Genomic DNA, 19,886 nt, shown 5'->3' on the forward strand with positions numbered 1-19,886 from the left:
AATGGTTCATGTGAAAATTAATCGAGTTAATACTTAAGCTTTTAAACCAGAGCCTGACTTACAAGTTGAGAGATGGAGTGTGGACATCTTACATACTAAGCTAAAGACTTTTTAACTTATCTTTTTATTTCTATGATGTAGCATAATGCCTCACATAAAAAGTACTCAGTAGATATTTGTTGAATGCATGATGAAATGATGGTGTGTCATTGATAAATTTTGAGCCAGAGAGTACAAGAGAGTTATATTTTCTGAAGGTCAAATTGAATTTTGTATTGTTTAAGCTTCAGAGATTTGGATATATATTCTTTAAAATAATAAATGCACAGGCAAAATTTCCTCTTGGTGGTGGGAATCAAAAGGTAGATCCATGGGGGTTTTCCGTAAAGCTTGTAGCTAACTAGACTTTAAGCTTCTGAAGTTTGAGACTTTCCCTCTACTTCTATTACCAATGGGGGCTTGTATGAACCGTTTCACATAGTAGGTACTCAAGAACTATTTGTTTATTGATAAGACTTGGATTTGATATAAAAATACTTATGTTAAGGCAGAATACACAAAGATATTTTCAGTAGCTATAGAATCCTTTTCCTTTAGACATCAGTGTTTGCATAATGCACATCTCTTTCTGTAATTTCATATAACTGGAGGTATGTATTCACTCTTGCCCTATTGACAATTTAATTTATATTTGATACAAATTTGAATAAAAAGGAACAAAACTCTCTGTACAGCCCAAGATCATGTGTTCATGTAAATCTGAAACCTCGATGCTGTGAGGGCATCAGATGCAGGAGTCAGAAAGTTTCCCCAATATCTGTTCTGATAATAAAACCTTTAAAAGGAACCAGAAGAACAGAGCCTTCATAAACCAAAGCACTTAGGACTAAATGCTATGCTGACATTTTCTTACAGAACTATTCAGCAGCAACTAACTGTGGAAGAAACCAAAAGTTCAACACATGGCATTTAAGGTGCCATAATTTGATGACACTTCTCTTCCCATTTATCTTTCTCAGCTGTTTCCATTTTCCATGAGTGTTTGCCCTAGCCATACTAGACTATTCCATGTTCTCTGAATTTGACCTTTATTTTCCTTGTGTTTTCATTACTGCTACTTCTTCTTGCTCTTGTGGATCTGTTTGTCAAATATGGGACCATGATTTGCTTTTAGTAATGGCTTAATAAATTTATTCAACAGATATTAATTGAGTATCTTCAGTGTGTTAGGCATCATGGTAGGTAAAGTAGGGTATAGAAAAAGGAATGAGATAGTCTTTGCTGTTAAGGGGTTTATAATTTAGAAATTCCCTCCCTGAATATATATCTTTGATTTATCAATATTTATGTTGCTACTACAAAAGGTCTGGACATGATAGAGACTTTATAAATATATATAGAACAAATTAATGAATAATTAATCCATCTACCTTTATGTGAATATTTTATTATATATTCTTTAAAGAAAATGAAACAAATTTCTTGGTCTTTGGAAGAACATATGATAAAAAGAGATGTCTAAATTGCACAAATGTTCGTTGGGATCCTTTTATATGTGTTTCAAAATAAATACTTGTTGAATTGTTTTAATTGAATTGAAGGACATTTAAAATTAAATCCTCTGATGCAGCTTCTAGAAAGAAAGGCCTAAATTATTTGGGTATGAATCACTCATTAGCTTTCATACTGATACAATGACCTATAGTCAGTGACTCTTCCCCTTTATCTAAAACATAGAATGTCAAGGGTTACATCATGCTGTCTCAGAAAGAATGTGCCTTGTATCTGGCACATCTTAACCTGAACAGTAGCTAATAGGAGTTACAAGATCATCAGCCTCCTTCTCCCCTCATGAATAGTCTCTTGTCAGCTGAGACTAGGAAATTCTATGTACCTTTAGATTGGTGAAATAGAACAAATGCCTGTTCTTTTACATGGAGGACATACAGAAAGTGTGTAGTGTAGAGCAACCTCTAACATCCTAATCCTTTGCAGCAGCATGAGGGAGAATGGCTTAGAGTGGAACCTTAGAAAGCAGAGTGACAGCAGCAACAAAGCCTTTTTATTAGATGTGGCCATCTTCACAGAGGAATAAAGCTATACAACGGGGATATTATAGCTCAGCAAGTCTTTAAAACTCCCAGCGTAGATTGAGTGAGCTCTGGGATCTGGCAGTTTCTTCACAGGTCTGTTCTTTTGTGGATATGTGCAAAAGGGAAAGAAGTTTGAACGTTATATCTTGCTGGCATGAGAATTTTTTTCTGCTGTCAAAAACTTATTAAATTCCACTTTGGCTTTTTAGATATGATTCACAGGGAAGGTATCACAGGGCACATTTCTTTGTAGTAGTCCAGCTATCTCGGATCACTTTGAATTGCAGGTGAGCAACAAAAGAAGTTAAAAGTACATTGTCAGGTCATTGTAGTCCAATAAGAGAGCCTCATTTAAAAGTCAGAAACCTTCTAGATATTAGTCAAAGCAGTATATCAAAATGCCTTGTTCATTATGATATAAGAAACTAAATCAGATATAGAAATAGAGGATATTCATTTCTCACTTAGATCAAATGCTACACAAAGAATAGTACAGACAGAATTTTAAGAGGTAGGATTTAAATGCTGTGCATCTTCTGATTTTTTATTTAATTTTTATTTTTTGAGACAGGGTCTCTCTCTGTCGCCCAGGCTGGAGTGCAGTGACGCTATTGTAGCTCATCGCATTGAACTCTTGAGCTCAGGCAATCCTCCCACCTCAGCCTCCTGAGTAGCTGGGACTATAGGTGCATGCCACCACACATGGCTAATTCTTAAACATTTTTTGTAGAGACAGAGTCTTGCCACATTGCCCAGGCTGGTTTTGAACTCCTGGCCTCAAGTGATCCTTCTGCCTCTGCCTCCCAAACTGCTAGGATTACAGGTGTGAGCTGCCGCATCAGGCCATCTTCTGATTTTTAGAGTGCATTGACTGACGATGTGGCCTCAGAACATATTTGCATGCACAAATCTACCTGTACATTGTTCTATGCGAATGGTGGAAATACTCCAACCCTCACTTAACATGCTTACAACAATTCTCGAACTTTAGTATGCTTACAAATTACCCGGGAAGCTTGATTAGCATGCAGATTTTGGGCTATTCCCCCTAAAACTCTAATTATTCTTGAGAATTGCTCAGAAATCTATCTTATTAACAAGAACACCCCAAGTACTGTTAATGGAGTTGGCCCTTGGTACTACATTTTGGGAAACATTGACTTAGCATTATAAAAAATAAGTTAATCATTGAATATACAAAATGCCGTTGCTCATGATCTATAGCAAGGACAGATTTTTAAGTACCTTTTTAAAAAAAATGAACAATAAAAAATAGGGGATTTAAATTTATCTGGAATAGAAGGGTTCAAACCCTGGCTCTGTTGCTAGCTATGTGCCTTTGGTTAAGCCACACGATCCTTGTAACTCAGGCCATCTCTACAAATGGCTGCTGGAGGGGAAATCTGAAGCCTTTTTGAAGATATGGATGTTAATTAAGTGCTGACAGCACAGCCTGCATTTTATAGAATAACTGCTCACATTTTTAGATAATTGGATTTATATTTAAATTAATTACTCATTTATGTTTAAATGATGTAATATGCAGAGGAACTTAAAAATAGTGGAACTCAATTTGTGATATTTATAGAACATATTTTTCACAGGTTAATTTAAGCCCATGGTGTCACACAGCACTATAACTGATACAGCCTTGCTTATTCACTAGGATTTCAGGAAACCACCATTTTTAGGTGGTAGAATAAATAGAAAGTCCTACATAGAATTTGTCCCATATTTTAAGAGTGTGTGTTTGTGCGGTTAAGGTATCTGACAAAATTTGAGAAATGCAGAAAGGCCCTACTGATCTCACACCATCTCCCCCATGGAACTGATATGCCAACCCCACACAATTATTTTGCTTGGTATTACAAAATTTGAGGTGCTAATGGAAAACGAAGATAGTAATAATGAGCAAATTGAGCAATATGATTTCTTGATTATTAGCAATTCTGAGAATTACTAATTCAATCAATGAACAAAGGGGGTACTGTTTTATCAAGCAAGATTTAAAACTCACATACATATTTATGGGATTTCACTCAAACTATTTCCTGTCAGTATACTAATGAAAATTGGTTTATTACTCAAGGGCAAAGCCGTATTTTATTCTACTTTGAATCACCAGAATCTAGTGCTACATTTGGCAAAGAATTGCTGCTCAAAATACCAAATGAATATTAAATGAAAGATAAAACATGGGAGGTAAGTTCTAGTAGGAATTGGGGTTGGATAATGGGGAGTGGAACTGATAACCCCTGTGTCGTCAATGATTCAGTTGAATCAGTGGAAGCAAATGAATGGGGCCAGGCAATAAATGTGAGTCCCAAAGGTAACAAGGTAACCTCAGATGCAATACAGAAAGACAGCACAGAAGCAAGTAACATGAATATGGGCACAAAATTTTATAAATTACTAACCTGTACATTATCTCATCTGATCCTGACCAAATCTGTCTGAGATTTCTAGAGATGAACTGAGTTTTATTACAGGGATCATGTGTATTGTCCAGAGACACATAGCTAAGTAACTGAGCCAGGGTGTGAATCCCTCTATTCTAGACAGATTTATATCCCCTATTTTTATTGTTGAATTTTTAAAGAGGTACTTAAAATCATTGCTCTAGATCGTAGGAAGGGACATTTTTCTATTCAATGATTAATGTATTTTTTATAATGCTAAGTCAGTGTTTCCCAAAATGTGGTCCCAGGGACCACCTCCATTAATGGCATTTGGGATGTAGTTATTATTAATATTTAATAATAAAATAGATTCCTGAGCACATCCCAAGGAATAATTAGAATTTCAGGGGGAGTAGGTCAAGTTTCTGCATTTTAATAAAGCTTCCTGGATAATTTGTAGGCATACTAAAGTTCATGGATTAATACAGTAAGCGTGTTAAGTGAAGGTTGGGATATTTCACACTGGTGGTTTTATATTTATTGAAATGTTTTGGAATGTGTTGCATCAGTCCTCTTTTGACATGCACTTCACACACAGTCAAGGGGCAGGCTGCTCAGGGGCAAAAGCTGTTGCCATCTTAAGACCCTTGCAGCTCTAACTGCTAGTTGAGCAACATATGATTGTATTCTGGCAAAAGTAGGATGCTGTTTGTAATCATTTTTAGAAAATGGAGTATTTTCCTTGGGCATACACTTGGCTCAGAACACTGTTCTTCAGAAATTTTTACAAAATATATTTGACCATTGCAGTAAGCTCTTCAAACATCGTTAATGTTTTTGCATTAAAATGGCAAGCTGAAATAGCCACAATTTGTTTATAGAGTTTAAAGAAGTGAGTGTGGGGCTGGAGAAGAACATCAAAGCATGCCGTTATTCAGCTAGAGGGAGTTGTGTCATCTAGGTTCAAATTATATTTAGTAATCTGAAAATTAACTGGAGATGTATAATATTTGTATCACAGTGCTTAATGGACTTAGCATTTAAATGTACAGCATCCCCTCTCTAAAGGAGTAGCATTTTTAAAAGTCAAAACTAATTTCATTTCTGGAACATTTTATTGATTCATTTCATCCATTCCACTTTTATGTGCATATGTCATAGCGCTGTCACATACACACACATTATATAGTCCATACACACACATTATATAGTCCATACACACACATTATATAGTCCATACACATGCATTATATAGTCCTCACAGTCATGCTCTGAAGTAGGACCTTGGATCTCCATTTTGCAGACTGAGAAACTGACTCGTCAGGAAGATTAAGGGACTTGAGCAGCAGAGGCAGAATTTCAGATTGAGTCTGAGACGAAAATGACCCCCAGTTTTGAATTATAGAGTAGGAGATATTGGTATTTTTTCACCTAGAGCATCTGTGTTTAACTCTAATAAGCTTCCTCTAATCATCACCTGGAATTACAACTTTGTAGTGAATGTTCTTCAGAACCAGAGCAGAGTGATGAGGGTGAGGAACATAGGTCAAATTGTAGGTTAAATATTCTTTTTTTAAAATGAACTTTCATGAGCTATGTTGAGGATAGGGGTACATGATTTTTGGGGCCTGATGTGCCAAAAAATATTTTTCTTTTTAAAATAGAAATGTGACCATTTGATAATATATATATAAATATTTCCTCAGTATTCCTGAGATCTTGTTCTTTATCAATATAAACAATTGTCTAACCATCAGTGCAATGAAAAATTAGTTTTATTGGTCCTGATGGAACACTCTTTCATTATACAGCAGTACTAAATACTTTGTAAATAATTATTAGTGACTAAGTGCTTGCTAATTAATATATTGTTGAAGCGTTTTTGAATAATTTATTTGGGCTCTCTTGCACTAGAACAAAAGAGGACAAGAACTAGATGAGGTCTGTCCAGCAGAAAAATGCATATCCAAATGAGGGCCAAATTTCTCAACCCTAGTGTTGGCTAAAGCAGTGGTCCCCAACTTTTTTGGCACCAGCGACTGGTTTCATGGAAGACAATTTTTCCATGAACCGGGTGTGGGAGGGTGGGGATGGTTTTGGGATGATTCAAGCACATTGCATTTATTGTGCAGTCAAACCTCTCTGCTAATGATAATTTGTATTTGCAGCCGCTCTCCAGTGCTAGCATCACCGCATTAGCTCTACCTCAGATCTTTGGGCATGAGACTCTCATAAGGAGTGCGCAACCTAGATCCCTCGCATGCATGGTTTGCAGTAGGGTTTGTGCTCCTATGAGAATCTAACGCTGCCCCTGATTTGATAGGAAGCAGAACTTATGTGGTGATGTGAGAGAGAGGGAGTGGCTGTAAATACAGATGAAGCTTTGCTCGCTTGCCCACCGGTCACCTCCTGCTGTGGGACCTGGTTCCTAACAGGCCATGAACCAGTACCAGTCAGCATCCCAGGGGATGGGACCAGATCTAAAGGGAAGAGGGAGAGGGACCAAGAAAGACAAGCATGAGAAGAAAGAAGTAGAGAGAAGAAAGTGAATTTGTCACATGACATTGCCTGATTATATTGTGAAATGTTGTTTTAATGTATGTGTAATGGATTTAGTAAAGGATGCTAGACAAAAGAACTACATTCTCTTGGAAATTAAAATAGTACCAACCCATATCAGGGATCCACCAGTCACTGGTGCCCCACAGAGCCATGAGGGGTTGTGGAAGGCAGCATCGGCAGCAGTACCCGACAAGGAGGCCCGACCAGAGACGATGAGAAGCCACAGGGCTCTGTAGGCCAGCAAAGGCTGGCCGGTCCAGGCAGCTGGCCCCACACAGCGTGGCCTCAGGGACAGGAATGCATCTCTGGTTCCTGCTTCTGGTCCTGCGCTTATTTCAGTTGTTCAGGAGAAACAAGTCTGCTCCTGTGACTGTCACATATTTGTCCGAGTTGTTTTGTGTTCTTCCTCTGCCACTTCATTGGATGTGATGCTTTTCAAGCTCCTGGAGGTCAGGAAGCTAGCTGTGAATTACTGAGTGAGGTGTCCTCCAGAGAGAAATACCAAGAGCGGTTTCTTCTGCATTAGTAGGGATAGGCTCCACTTTCAGCCTTCTCTGCTACGCTGCTGAGGGCTGCGACGAGGGAGTCACAAATGATGGGATAACTGATGACATGATAGAACAGATCACCAGCAGAAAACAAATGTGTGAACAAGATGTGAAAGATGCTTTTATAACCCAAACGGCAAGGAACCCATTAAATGAAATAAATTACATGCTGCCAGGGAGATGACTCACTGTCCTATTGAAAGAGGCAACGTTTTGAAGTGAAAGAAAAGATAGCATGGTATAACACAGAGAGGCTCAAAATAATGAAAACACTTCATTCTGATTAGAGTGTGCATATTCAAACTGGAAAACAGAGACTTCCACCAACACCCAATAAACTGCATACTTAAAATACTTTAAAATGTCGACCTCTAGAATTTCCTCTTCTAAAGTATATTTATAACCCACAATAGTACCTATCAAAGATCAAAGCCACAGTAAGAGACATTTCTTATCACCATCCTATTCTTATTTTAGGAAATTAAAGTTCAATTTGTTTATGGAAAATGTTTTTGAACATAGTTATGGGTGTGGTCCATTCATTCCTTTATTTATTCAAGAAATATATATTGAATGACTTGTGTGTGTCATTCATTAGAGCCATGATAATGAACAAGTGATGTGTCCCCTGCCCTGATAGGCTTTTTCATATTTACTGAATACTTTCACAGTAAACATTTCACATGCACAATCTCATGCGATCGTTACAATAGCCCCATGAAATAGGCATTCTTTCCATATTTAATACTTGAGGAAAATTAAGGTCAGAGGTTGAGCAACTTGCCCAAAGTTGCAAGCTAAAGAATGGTTGAGGCAAAATTCAGATGAGATCTAGCTGACTTGCCCTGTACAATTTTTGCTACACATTAGCACGTGTTCCCATATACTGTGGTCAATTGAGAAGGAAATGTTAAATAACATTCTAGACCTAGAAGATTACTCTGTATTTTATTTTCAATTTACTGAAATCACTTGCTGTGTATGGACATGAGTAATCTTCCATTAGACCTGTCCCACTGTTTCTCCAGACTCTCTATAAAGTTAGTGGGTAAATAGACCAAGATGTCACTGACATACTCCAACACAATGAGAAAATCTAAAGCAAACTCTCACAGAAATTGTTCTTATTTATCTGTTTCTTTTTCTCTATGGTCAGTGCTGCTGCTGCTTCACACAATACCAAAATCTGCAGCAGCATCTCTTGCTTTTAAATTTGAATATCTGCGGGAATCACTTGGAGTTCTTAAATTATAATAGTTTATTATTTAAAAATTAGAATTACTTAAAATCCAACAATTACTGCCATCAAACTGCTCCTGCTTTATATTCTGCGGTGTTTGCACAAATGTGATCTAGTTAATTTTGACAAAAATAGTTGTTTGATCGACACAACAATTTTGTTATAGTTTACCTGTTCGCTTTATCTATCTTTCTCCTCATTAAAGGAACTCATCCTAATTTGTGTGCATAATCAAACCATAAGAATTAGAAGGTAACAGGCCAAGAAAATGCTCAAATGTGCAGGCATAACCAATGTGAACACATTTCAATAATTTTCATTTAGATGTAGATACTAATGATATGATACACAATCAAAATTAAAAAGCTAAAAATCCTTCCACAGATCATTTAATTGATTTCCCTGCCTCCTGAAAGAATTGTTCTTCATTCTTCACTTCCATTAAACTATTTATTTTTCTCTCTGCTCAGTCCTGCTTAGGAAAAGAAATAAAATAAAAATAAAATTAAAAATTCCAGACTTAATATAGTTTATACGGCTATATAGTTCTCACTTTCTCACATATTTCCAAGAGAAAGAAATTGTTTATAAATTAATTCTGGCATTTAAAAATTGTCTGTTAGATTTTTTTTAAGGATATTCTAAATATTTCTTGATGATAATTTGGCCCTACTATGTTTTCTCTAAGAATTTAACTCAAATTTAAAAAAAAAAAATAGTGATTTGTTTACTACAGAGTATATATACTAAAAAAGAAAAATATTTTTCCAGGCCCACATATTACCACGGGCCAGGTAAAATTTTGTCCAGCCTTTGCAAAGTGCTAGGATGCTTGCAAATCGGGGTGCTAAATGTAGTCTCAAAATCTATCATGATTAAAAAAAAATAGAATCCCATATTTTTCTGTAACATGTCAGCACAATGCAAGCAATCAGTAGAATTTTGTTTTTTCTGTCTTAAATAATGTTTGATTATATTTGTATTTGAACACTGCACCTTTAGGTGTTTTCCTTTCAAATTGCTTTCATACTCTATCTTAATTTATGTTTTCACTCAACTCTATGTCATAAGGTGTTTTTTTAATAGTATTATATAGTCTTTGAAAACATGATTTAATATCTTTTCAAGATGAAACTCCTATTATATCCCTTTTGAAGAGCTCTCTATTTAATGCCCTGGGGCATGTAGTTCTTAAGGTGTTCCAGTAAGAAGTGGTTGAGCCTGGAAATCACCCATGACCTAAATCTCTGAGTGCAGCACCTCCACTGTAATGCCCGGCCCTCCACAGTCGGGCCCATTCCCAGTGTGCTGTATTTACAATGGTTTTAATTAAAATGATTAACACTTTTCCCAAGTTTAATAGCATATAGATCCAAACATATATGTCATTGCATTGACTTGTGCACATATCTGTGTTCCCACCGGTCTATGAGCTTCTTAAAAACAAGCAAACTGTGTCTTTCTTGATTCCTTGTATCTAATGCTTAGTCACAGAGGTGGATGTACCACAGAAATGATAAAGGTTAAGTTGTGGTGTCCTTCATCAACAGCAGCTATTATTTCAAGGCCCTGGCACAGCAAACATAACCACATGGTCATACATTTTTGCAAAATTTGTAAAGCAAGATAATTTTAATTAGACTGCTGCATGGTTTTGTAGCTTAGTTATTGATAATTTTGCCTTCTTATCCTCAATGAAGGCTCTGCAAGTTTGAAAGATTTGGCCCCACAAAACCTAGATTGCCTCCTGCTGACACAAAAGGAGCAACTTTTTACTCTTCGTTGAATGATAGATGAAAGAAGTACAGGGGAGAAGGAGGAATGAATATGGTACTAATCAATATATTTTAACAATTAAAAATTAGTATTTTTGGCAAAAAACAATTTCCACAAGCCACTGTTAGCAAGTATAATGCTAACATATCACCTTTATATAATGTCTGTGACTTTACAAAGCTCTTACACAAATACAACTTTAATTGAATCTTTCTACCAGACAATCAATTAAATTTAATCTTCAGTTAAAGTTATTGCTATTAAAATGTTCATATCTGTACTGTTTGCAGAAAAGGATTATTAAAAATCAGTGGTTAAAGTGGAAAAGACACAGATTGAGTGACTTGCTCATGATAATGTGTCAGTCCTGGGGGTGTCAGCTGAAGCCCTCTGATACCGAATCTACTCTTTTCATTACAACCTGGTGTTTGCAATATACTTGATAAACTAAAACTTACAAAGAATATAAAATAAAATAGATTGATAACATTGTTGGCCCCAAATGATGAACACTTTCTCATCTCTTCCCTTCCCTTCTTTCTTCTCTTCTCCCCTCCTTTTCCCACCCCTCTCCTCCTCTCTTCCATTTCTTTTTTTCTTTTCTTGATGCAGGCATTTAATATTATTCAACTGTCATAAAACTAAAGCTTATTATTGGAACATTGAACCTAACGTCTACTGAAAGCAAGATGAAAATGTGGTTGCTGGTTGGTCATCTTGTGATAGTATCTTTTACAAGCTGTCTAGCAGGTAAGAACTGTCCTTTGCATATGCTCCATATAGTATGCCAACGTAATCAATGTGTGTTTATTTCATTAGATCTGTTGTATAAAGTTAGAATCAATGTTTTCTTTTGAAATCTGGATCATACAAGTAAATAAATATATATTAATGTTGACTCAATGTTTTCTTTTTATTTTTACTTTCAATTAAAATTTCGTAAGATTTAGTGAATCTTGTATAGTAGTGTGCTGGTGAACATTTGAAATCTGGATCTCTGGGGCAGGGAAGGAATCCCTGGAGTGTAACATTTGTCTGTTTCTGGAGAGTAAATACTCCCACTATGGTCAGTTTCAGCTTGACATCATTTAATGTGGATTGGAAAAGATGTGCAACCGCTAACCATTATATAGTATTTTCAACATCCAGATACAAATTACCTCAATAGCATAGGTATAGTAAAACTTCGTTTTAAAAAATTAGAAAGTAATGGGTTTTAAGCATTTCATCCCTTTGTTCTTAGTACAGTTTATTTATTTGTAAGTTAATATAATTTAATATTTAATACTGGTTGTGTTTAACAATTGATTCACAAAATTTTTGAAAATTAATAATAACTTCTTGAAAGCTAATACAAGTGGCCACAACACACTATTGACTCTCACAATCTTTACCAATTTAGTCAATACTATAAAAGCAATGTTAAAATACTCTAAAATGTGTGTAGGGACGTTAGAATAACAAGTTTTGATAGTATTTTAGTTTTAGGACAAATATTATATTTCTGTCTTTCAAAGATAAGTATGAAACATTCAGAGATATTTCCTACAAGGAGAAATGCATCATATTTTTATCTGAAAGCAGCATGTTTTCTAACAATCACCTTTTCAAATACTTTTACCTTAATGACCAGTGAGTGCTTGTTGAGTGGCTATTTTGTTGAAGACATAGCCGGAGCTCATCCTTTTGTGTGTCAATTCCCAGAGCTCACTTTAAGGATGAACCTCAGGGACATACTACTGTGTTTCTCATTTATTATTAAAGAAAGAAAAAAATACTATTTTATTTTGGGGGTGTAATTTTTGTTATGCTCATTCCAGAATTTAGAAAAGATATAATTCATTAATACTGAGGGATTTTAAAGATATTGATAATTATATATTTTATAAACACAGAAATTACACACATATACATAATTACATGTATAACATATATTTTTATATATAATGTAAATATAATGAAAATTTTGATAAGATTATTCTGAAGTCTGATTTTTATAAATAATAAAACAAAAAATATCTTATTTGTACTGACAGTTTATACTAATTCTGTTGGCTGCAAATGTTAGGGCTACAACTATCTAATGTAAATATAAGAAACAAATATCTGCAGATGTGAGGATACTTCAACCTTATTAGTGAAGGTCTAGTACTGTTATTTCATTGACCAGCATCTCAGCTATTTGAGTAATGTTTGAAATCACAATGGAAAGAATTACTTCAGGATCAAAATTGTTTTTTCTTTCATTTTTAGAGTTTACATGGCACAGAAGATATGGTCATGGAGGTAAGTTGACAAAAGGGTAAACCTTTTGAATAGCTTTCCTCAGTTGAATCAAATTTCATTTCTACTTTAAGCTATTAACTCTCTAAACTTTGAGGCAAATGGTTAATGTTAGATCATGTGGACATTTTGTAACTCATTTGATTGCAGAAATGAATGAATGGATATACATCACAAACAAGTATCCCATTAGCAGATTGTTGCAGAAAGAAAATATCCAGTGTGGCCTGTATTCTGTATTTTTTTTTTTTTTTTTTTGCATGCTTTGTAAGAATGCTATGCTACTAAATTTTGAAGTGGTATTTTAAATATTGTAAACATCTAATATTTTCGAAAGCCTCATGCTTTGCTGCAATAGAGAGAACTAAAGTTAGCAAGCTTGGAACCTTAAGATTCAGTTCAATTATAATGGAAGCCCACAGATACTGCAAAATTTATTGTTTAACAATTCTGCCAGTTTATAGATTTTGCTTCAACTACTGAACATTTCCTGCAGAAATAAAACCAATAATGTTATACTGGAAAAAGTACAGAGTCTAGAATAAGACTAGTCTGGATTTGTACCTTCAGCCTGGTGTACTCATCAGCTCACCTTGTGATCTTGTATAAATTGTATGGCTTCTATGAGCCTCAACTTTCCAATATGTAAAAATCACAGGATTGTTGTGAGGACTAAAAGATGAATGCAATTATAACTAGCATAGTAACTAGTATAGTAGGTGCTTGATGGACATAGTAACACTGGTAACTTATAAAAGCCATTGCATAATGGTAGGAGAATGAAAAATCAGCAAGAATCACTGAGCAACTAATACTGCAACTTACATGCCAAATCAAGGATATCCACGTCAGACAGGGTGAGAAGAACTTCCACTTATAGGATTAAATGAAAGGAATTTTTTAGCCCAAATTCCACCTATGTGATTTCTGTTTCCACCTTGTGAGTTGGAAATCCCTACTTGTAAGATATATAAAGAGCAGTGAGATATGTTCTGTGACTTCAAGAACCTGATCATACAGTAGGGAATAAGATAAGTAAGTAGCTAACAGTTTTATAAGAAACATTATGGTGCTTTAAAAGAATTATTTAAGGAATTAAGGCATATTTAATGATGGAAGTAGTAGATAAGGGAAACTTGAAGTATTTTAAATGTTAGAAGTGGAACTAATTCTAATTAGAGGAAGTACCACAAATAAAAGTGCAGAGGTGGGGAAAGTGAGGAAAATCTGGGCTATATTTTGCCTGTATTTCCCCAAATATTCCAAAAAAACTTGTTCTGCAGGATTTTGGTAGCAATTACATTAAAAAGGACTTCACTGTCAAATAAGTTTGGAAAAACTGGTACATTAAAGTTCAATTGTTTGTTATAAACTTTAGTAAGTATTCATACTACTTACATAGTACATAGAATATGTGTGTTAGTTTCCTAGGATTGCCATAATAAAGTATCAAAAAGTGGGTGGTTTACAAAACAGAACTTTATTGTCTCTCAGTTCTGGAGGCTAGAAGTTCAAAATCAAGGTGTGGGCAGGGCCATGCTCCCTCTAAAACCCGTAGGGGAAGGCTTGTTCCTTGCCTCTTCCAGCTTCTGGTAGCCCCAGATGTTCCCTTGGTTCATGGCAGAATTCCAGTGTCTGCCTCCAACTTCACATGGTGTTCTCCTTGTGCCTCTTCACGTCGTCTGTCCTCCATGCATGTCTGTCTTTATGTCCAAATTTCCCCTTTTCATAAGGATACTAGTCATGTTGAATTAGGGCCTACGTAATGACCTCATTTTAACTTGATTACCTTTGTAAAGACCGTATTTCCAGGTAAGGTCACATTCTGATGTACTGGGAGTGAGGACTTCAACAATCTTTGTTTTTTTGGTGGGAGGTGAAGAGGGAGACAAAATATAATTCACAGCATGCATTACCTTAAGTAGAAAGTATTGTGACTCTAAGAGCAGAGAAGAGTTATGAAATATCCAGATGCTCCAAAGCACATTTGACCACCCAGCTGATAGTCACTAAGGAAAAAAAGAAAAAAAAACAACCAAACTAAACCAAGCAAGCAAGCAAACAAACAAAACAAAACAAAGTATCCCAAAAGGCCTCTATGCTGAATTTAAATTCACGACTACTAACTTCAAGTGGATAGGTGAGACTGCCCAGCAAACACACTCCACTTCCCCAGGGTATTCATTTTGTCTTTCCTAGGTCATGTTGTAGTGGCTCCTCTCTCCTCAAATCCCCAACAAATTCTTGCTCATTCTTATTATACTTTCAGTTGACAACTTTGCTCCCTATTACACACAGAAATTAGCAATGATCAGAAGAGAGTGCAACAAGCTCACCCAACCACATCTGCTCACCTCCTACATCTGTGCTCAAATACTGTTCCTGCCTATTTCATACATGATCTCACCATACCAAACCCTGCACTTGTACGCTAGGTCCAATCCCCTCTGGCCCATTTAAGTCCATTTTTACTGCAATTGTCCCCTCTTTCTCCTCACTGTCAATTTTTCCCTCTCTGCTGGATTATTGCTATCAATTTATAAGCATTCTGTAATTTCTCTCATTTAAAAAAATAATTCCTCTGTTGACCTCAAATCCTGTAGCCAATATTCCATTTATTTCTTCTTCTTTTCAGCAAATGTTACTTTAAAAGCTTATACTTGCTCTTTTCCATTCCTTGGTCGATGCTCTCCTTTGAATTTACTGCAGTCAAGCTTTCCCACCACTTCTCAGCCAAAACTGCCTTGTCCGTGTCACCAACGTCATATACATTGTTAATCCAATGATCAGCTCCCAGGCTTCCTACTTGACCTGTTGGCAGCAGTGCTGCAGTTCTAGGTGCCACATATAGACATAACAATGTCTTATAGAGGAAGAGGGTGGGTTTCTTTTTTCTTTTACCTATCTCCCTTTAAAAACAAGGGGATCTTTCCCAGGTTTGCATGTCCAGAGTTGGGTCATCCATGTACCATCAAGCCCATCATTGGCAAGAGTAATGGAATTAATGCAAGTCAGCCTTAACTTCTGAGTCCTGTGAGAGTAAAGGGGAGAAAAGGCACTGGGTAGTCAACCAACAATGGCTGCTGCATTACTTAGATGAGTTGAAATTGAGATTTTTCTCACAAGTGAAAAAGTTCTATCCAATATATTATCCTGCATATATAATAGTTTGTTGTTGTTGTTTGAGACAGAGTCTTGCTCTGTCACCCCAGGTAGAGTGCAGTGGCCAGGTAGAGTGCATAGCTCACTGTAACCTCAAACTCCTGGGCTCAAGCGATCCTCCTGCCTCAGCCTCCTGAGTAGCTGAGACTACAGGAATGTGCCATGACGCCCAGCTAATTTTTCTATTTTTAGTAGAGACAGGGTTTCTTGCTAAGGCTGGTCTCAAATGCCTGGGCTCAAGCAATCCTCCTGCCTTGGCCTCCCAGAGTGCTAGGATTACAGGTGTGAGCCACTGCACCCGACCTATAATGTTAGTAGTGTTTTTTTTAACTATTATTTTATAGCAGTATTAGTAGCCTAGATGACTGGTTTTTAAATAAGTGGATTAAAACAGTTTTAATTTGAAAAATAAAGTGTACCAAGGCTTATTAAAACATCTTCAAAACCAACTCCACTCTTCCCTGTGTTTTTTAAAAATATCTTCCTTTTTAATTTTTTTAGATTTTGTGAAATCAATATTATATCCTATTGAGATAAGAGAATGAATATAGCTAAGTTGCACATAGTCAGCCTGTAATGTTTAGATATTTAATTAATAACTAAATCATTTGAGAGTAAATATTTATTTTAGATGCTTTTTTCATCCATGGTCTTCTTTTACTTTATTTTCAGAAAGAAAAAGAAAAAAACAACCTTCAGCTATTTCAGGACCAAGTTCCACCCAGGCTACCTAAAATGAAAAGAAATATCTCTTTAATTCCTTTGGAATTCAGTGAGAAAAAAGTTTAAAGGGAAGAAATAAAACAGCAGTATAATATTTATTTTATAAGAATTAGAATATGAAATATCTATAAATTATACTTTGTACATTTAGAGTTATGATATGACTCTATCATATCAAAAGCTAATATTGGAAAAAAATTATCTTCATTGGTTGGCTGTAGGGAGGGCAGATAGAGAATTTCACATGTCTTTACAGTACTTGCACCAAAATTTCCAGGATGTTTTTTCAATTAGACTTATATCAGTTACTAAACTTACTTTCACAACATTTTTCTATCTCTAAATATGATGGACGTATTATAGCATTCAATGTTATATCACTATTTTGTGCTATGGTCACTCGTAGCCTCATTAATCAAAATAAACTGGAGGTATCCTGAGACAGGTTGGGTCCTAGAAGTAGGCCCACCAGTAGGATCAGGCTGTGTGTTAGGATGTAGTGAGACATGAGGTAGGTGTGGGGGAAATGCCTGGTCAGTTATATCTAAAAGGGTCTAGATGCTTCAGAGGTGACCACAGGTCAAGGAAGTGGTTGCTATCAAGAGATGTGACAGGGTCCCCTTGGCAGGCAAAGCCAAGCAAAAGAGTATTTAGTCCACTTAACCTTTCTTCTAACCTGACTCTACTCTTCATTCTAATAACTGGATTTCTGCACATTTTTGAGACCAGCTCCTTACTTTGTATTTTTAGTTATGGCAAATTACTACAATGTCCCTATTATCCATGGCCTAAAGGATCGGGGCTCCAGAGTATTCAAAGCCTAAACTTTATCAGCAGGGAATGGTTTGCAGTGAAGACAGGAAGGTGTGTGTCTGGAAAAATTCTGCTTTGAGACAATTTAAATATCACCTCATTCAGAGAATTTATTCTATTTCAAGAGAGTTTGCACCACTCCCCATCCCATAAGCATTGTAATAGTATAAATACTGCAAAAATTCCAATACTGAGCTCTCCTCAAATTTTATTGCTATAATTTTTTTCTAATAGATTTTTTCCTGAGACTTTTCTTACAACATAGTTATGTAAAATTATGTTTAATAACTAATAGATTGAGATGACATATTACAGAATGAGAAATGGAATTTGTTTCAAAATGGATATAAAATGAATAAAAAAGGTCTCAAGTACAAATTATAATTTTACTTTCAATTTTGAGAAATAGAATAGCAAGATTATTGCAGACTACACATAGGGAGAGGTGAAGTAATTTCATTTTAGATCATACAACTGACTGATTACATTAATTGTGGAACTGAAAATGGTGCTATAAAAAACAGTACGGTGGGCTGGGTGCAGTGGCTCACGCTTGTAATCTAGCACTCTGGGAGGTTGAGGGGGGGAAGATCACTTGAGGTCAGGGGTTCGAGACCAGCCTGAGCAAGATCGAGACCCCATCTCTACTAAAACAGAAAAAATTAGCCGGGCATAGTGGTGCACACCTGTGATCTCAGCTATTCAGGAGGCTGAGGCAGGAGGATCGCTTGAGCCCAGTAGTTTGAAGTTGCTATGAGCTAGGCTGACATCACAGCACTCTGGCCTAGGCAACAGAGTGAGACTCTATCTCAAAAAAAAACATCAAAAACCAAAAAAACCAAAAAAGAGTGGGCTGTCATTCACATTGGTAAGTATGACAGCAAATATTCATGCATGATTTATTTCTATCTTGTTAATATTTTGGATCAAATTTAAGAAATGTACTTCTGTAATAGATTTATGATAGTCACATATATGGTAGAAAATAAATGAATTTGCATTCAGGCCGGGCGCAGTGGCTCAAGCCTATAATCCTAGCACTCTGGAAGGCCGAGGCAGGAGGAGGTCAGGGGTTCAAGACCAGCCTGAGCAAGAATGAGACCCTGTCACTACTAAAAATAGAAAAAATTAGCTGGGCAACTAAAAATAGAAAAAATTAGCCGGGTGTGGTGGTACATGCCTGCAGTCTCAGCTACTTAGGTGGCTGAGGCAGGGGGATTGCTTGAGCCCAGGAGTTTGAGGTTGCTATGAGCTAGGCTGACACCACAGCACTGTAGCCTGAGCGACAGAGTGAGACTCTGTCTCAAAAAAAAAAAAAAAAAGATCAAAAGAAACAATGACGTGAAGTGTTAAATCTTCAGTTAGCTTGAGAAGTCATCTATAACTCTATGCTCCTTTTAAGACAAATATATCCAATAAGAAAAAAGGAATGTATTTAAAAATCCTGTTAGTTTTTTAATAAAACATAATCCCTCTCTGTTTCTGGTTTCTCGTGACTTTTAACCCAAAATACTTCAAGGCATCAAAACTTTTCATCTAAGTGTTTCCATGGCTGTAGAAAAAAAGCAATAGATGGTGATATTTTCTGTAGGCTGAGAATATATTGCTTGCGTTAGTGGACCCCTTGCTGAGCCTTGTGTTCTATCATCCCTGAAAATTTTTTCTCTGGATCCAAACACCTGGTTGAGCTAACAGGGCAATGAACTCAGATACTGTCTTCAAGGATGTTACCAGGTTCATATTCATGCTGAACATGGCAATGAAATGCAAATGCTTGTCTTGAATAATTTTTCTTTCAAGGGCACAAGTATGTTCCTAAAATAAAAATGTATATAGTAATTGCTAAACCACCAAATGGAATACATTATTTTATTTAGGCTTGAAAATTTTAGAGAAACAAGCAACATATTAGTTACAATACTTAACAGAAACACTAATGTGGTATAAACAATGTCTTATTCTGCTTTTTGAACTAGGAAATAGGCAAAAGGAAATATCTTAAATGTAATATTTTCTCAATGTGAAAAATAATGTCAATATTTTGTTGGAGATTAGTGCATTGTTTTTATCCCCCAACGATTGCATTGTCTGTTCCTATAAAGGTCAGATGTAAATGGAATATTGGGGAATATGTGCATATAATTTGTGAAAAGTATTGCCATTGAGAAGAAAAATATTATCCAGTTTGGACTATAAAAATTTACCCCCAAATTGCTTAATCTTTACATACACCCTTTGAGGGATTGCCTATCCCACATATATAACCTTAATATATCCCAATAAGTAT

At 35.9% G+C, this 19,886-nt stretch overlaps 1 protein-coding gene across 4 annotated transcripts in view; it reads left to right on the forward strand.

Annotated features, from left to right (window-relative positions):
* Nucleotides 1-19,886, forward strand: part of CNTN1 (contactin 1) — a 342,876-nt gene that overhangs the window by 176,056 nt on the left and 146,934 nt on the right. For 3 of the 4 annotated variants that reach the window (XM_069489731.1, XM_069489734.1, XM_069489735.1), the window contains exons 2-3: nucleotides 11,231-11,368; nucleotides 12,872-12,904. In XM_069489731.1, coding sequence (XP_069345832.1) covers nucleotides 11,308-11,368; nucleotides 12,872-12,904 — 94 coding nt within the window. In that variant the 5' untranslated portion in view covers nucleotides 11,231-11,307. Of the gene's footprint in view, nucleotides 1-11,230; nucleotides 11,369-12,871; nucleotides 12,905-19,886 lie in introns of those variants that run through there. The other variant, XM_069489733.1, reaches the window with a different exon arrangement.

The sequence above is a fragment of the Eulemur rufifrons genome, chromosome 16 (assembly GCF_041146395.1).
Source record: "Eulemur rufifrons isolate Redbay chromosome 16, OSU_ERuf_1, whole genome shotgun sequence".
In the NCBI taxonomy this organism is placed as follows: domain Eukaryota; kingdom Metazoa; phylum Chordata; class Mammalia; order Primates; family Lemuridae; genus Eulemur; species Eulemur rufifrons.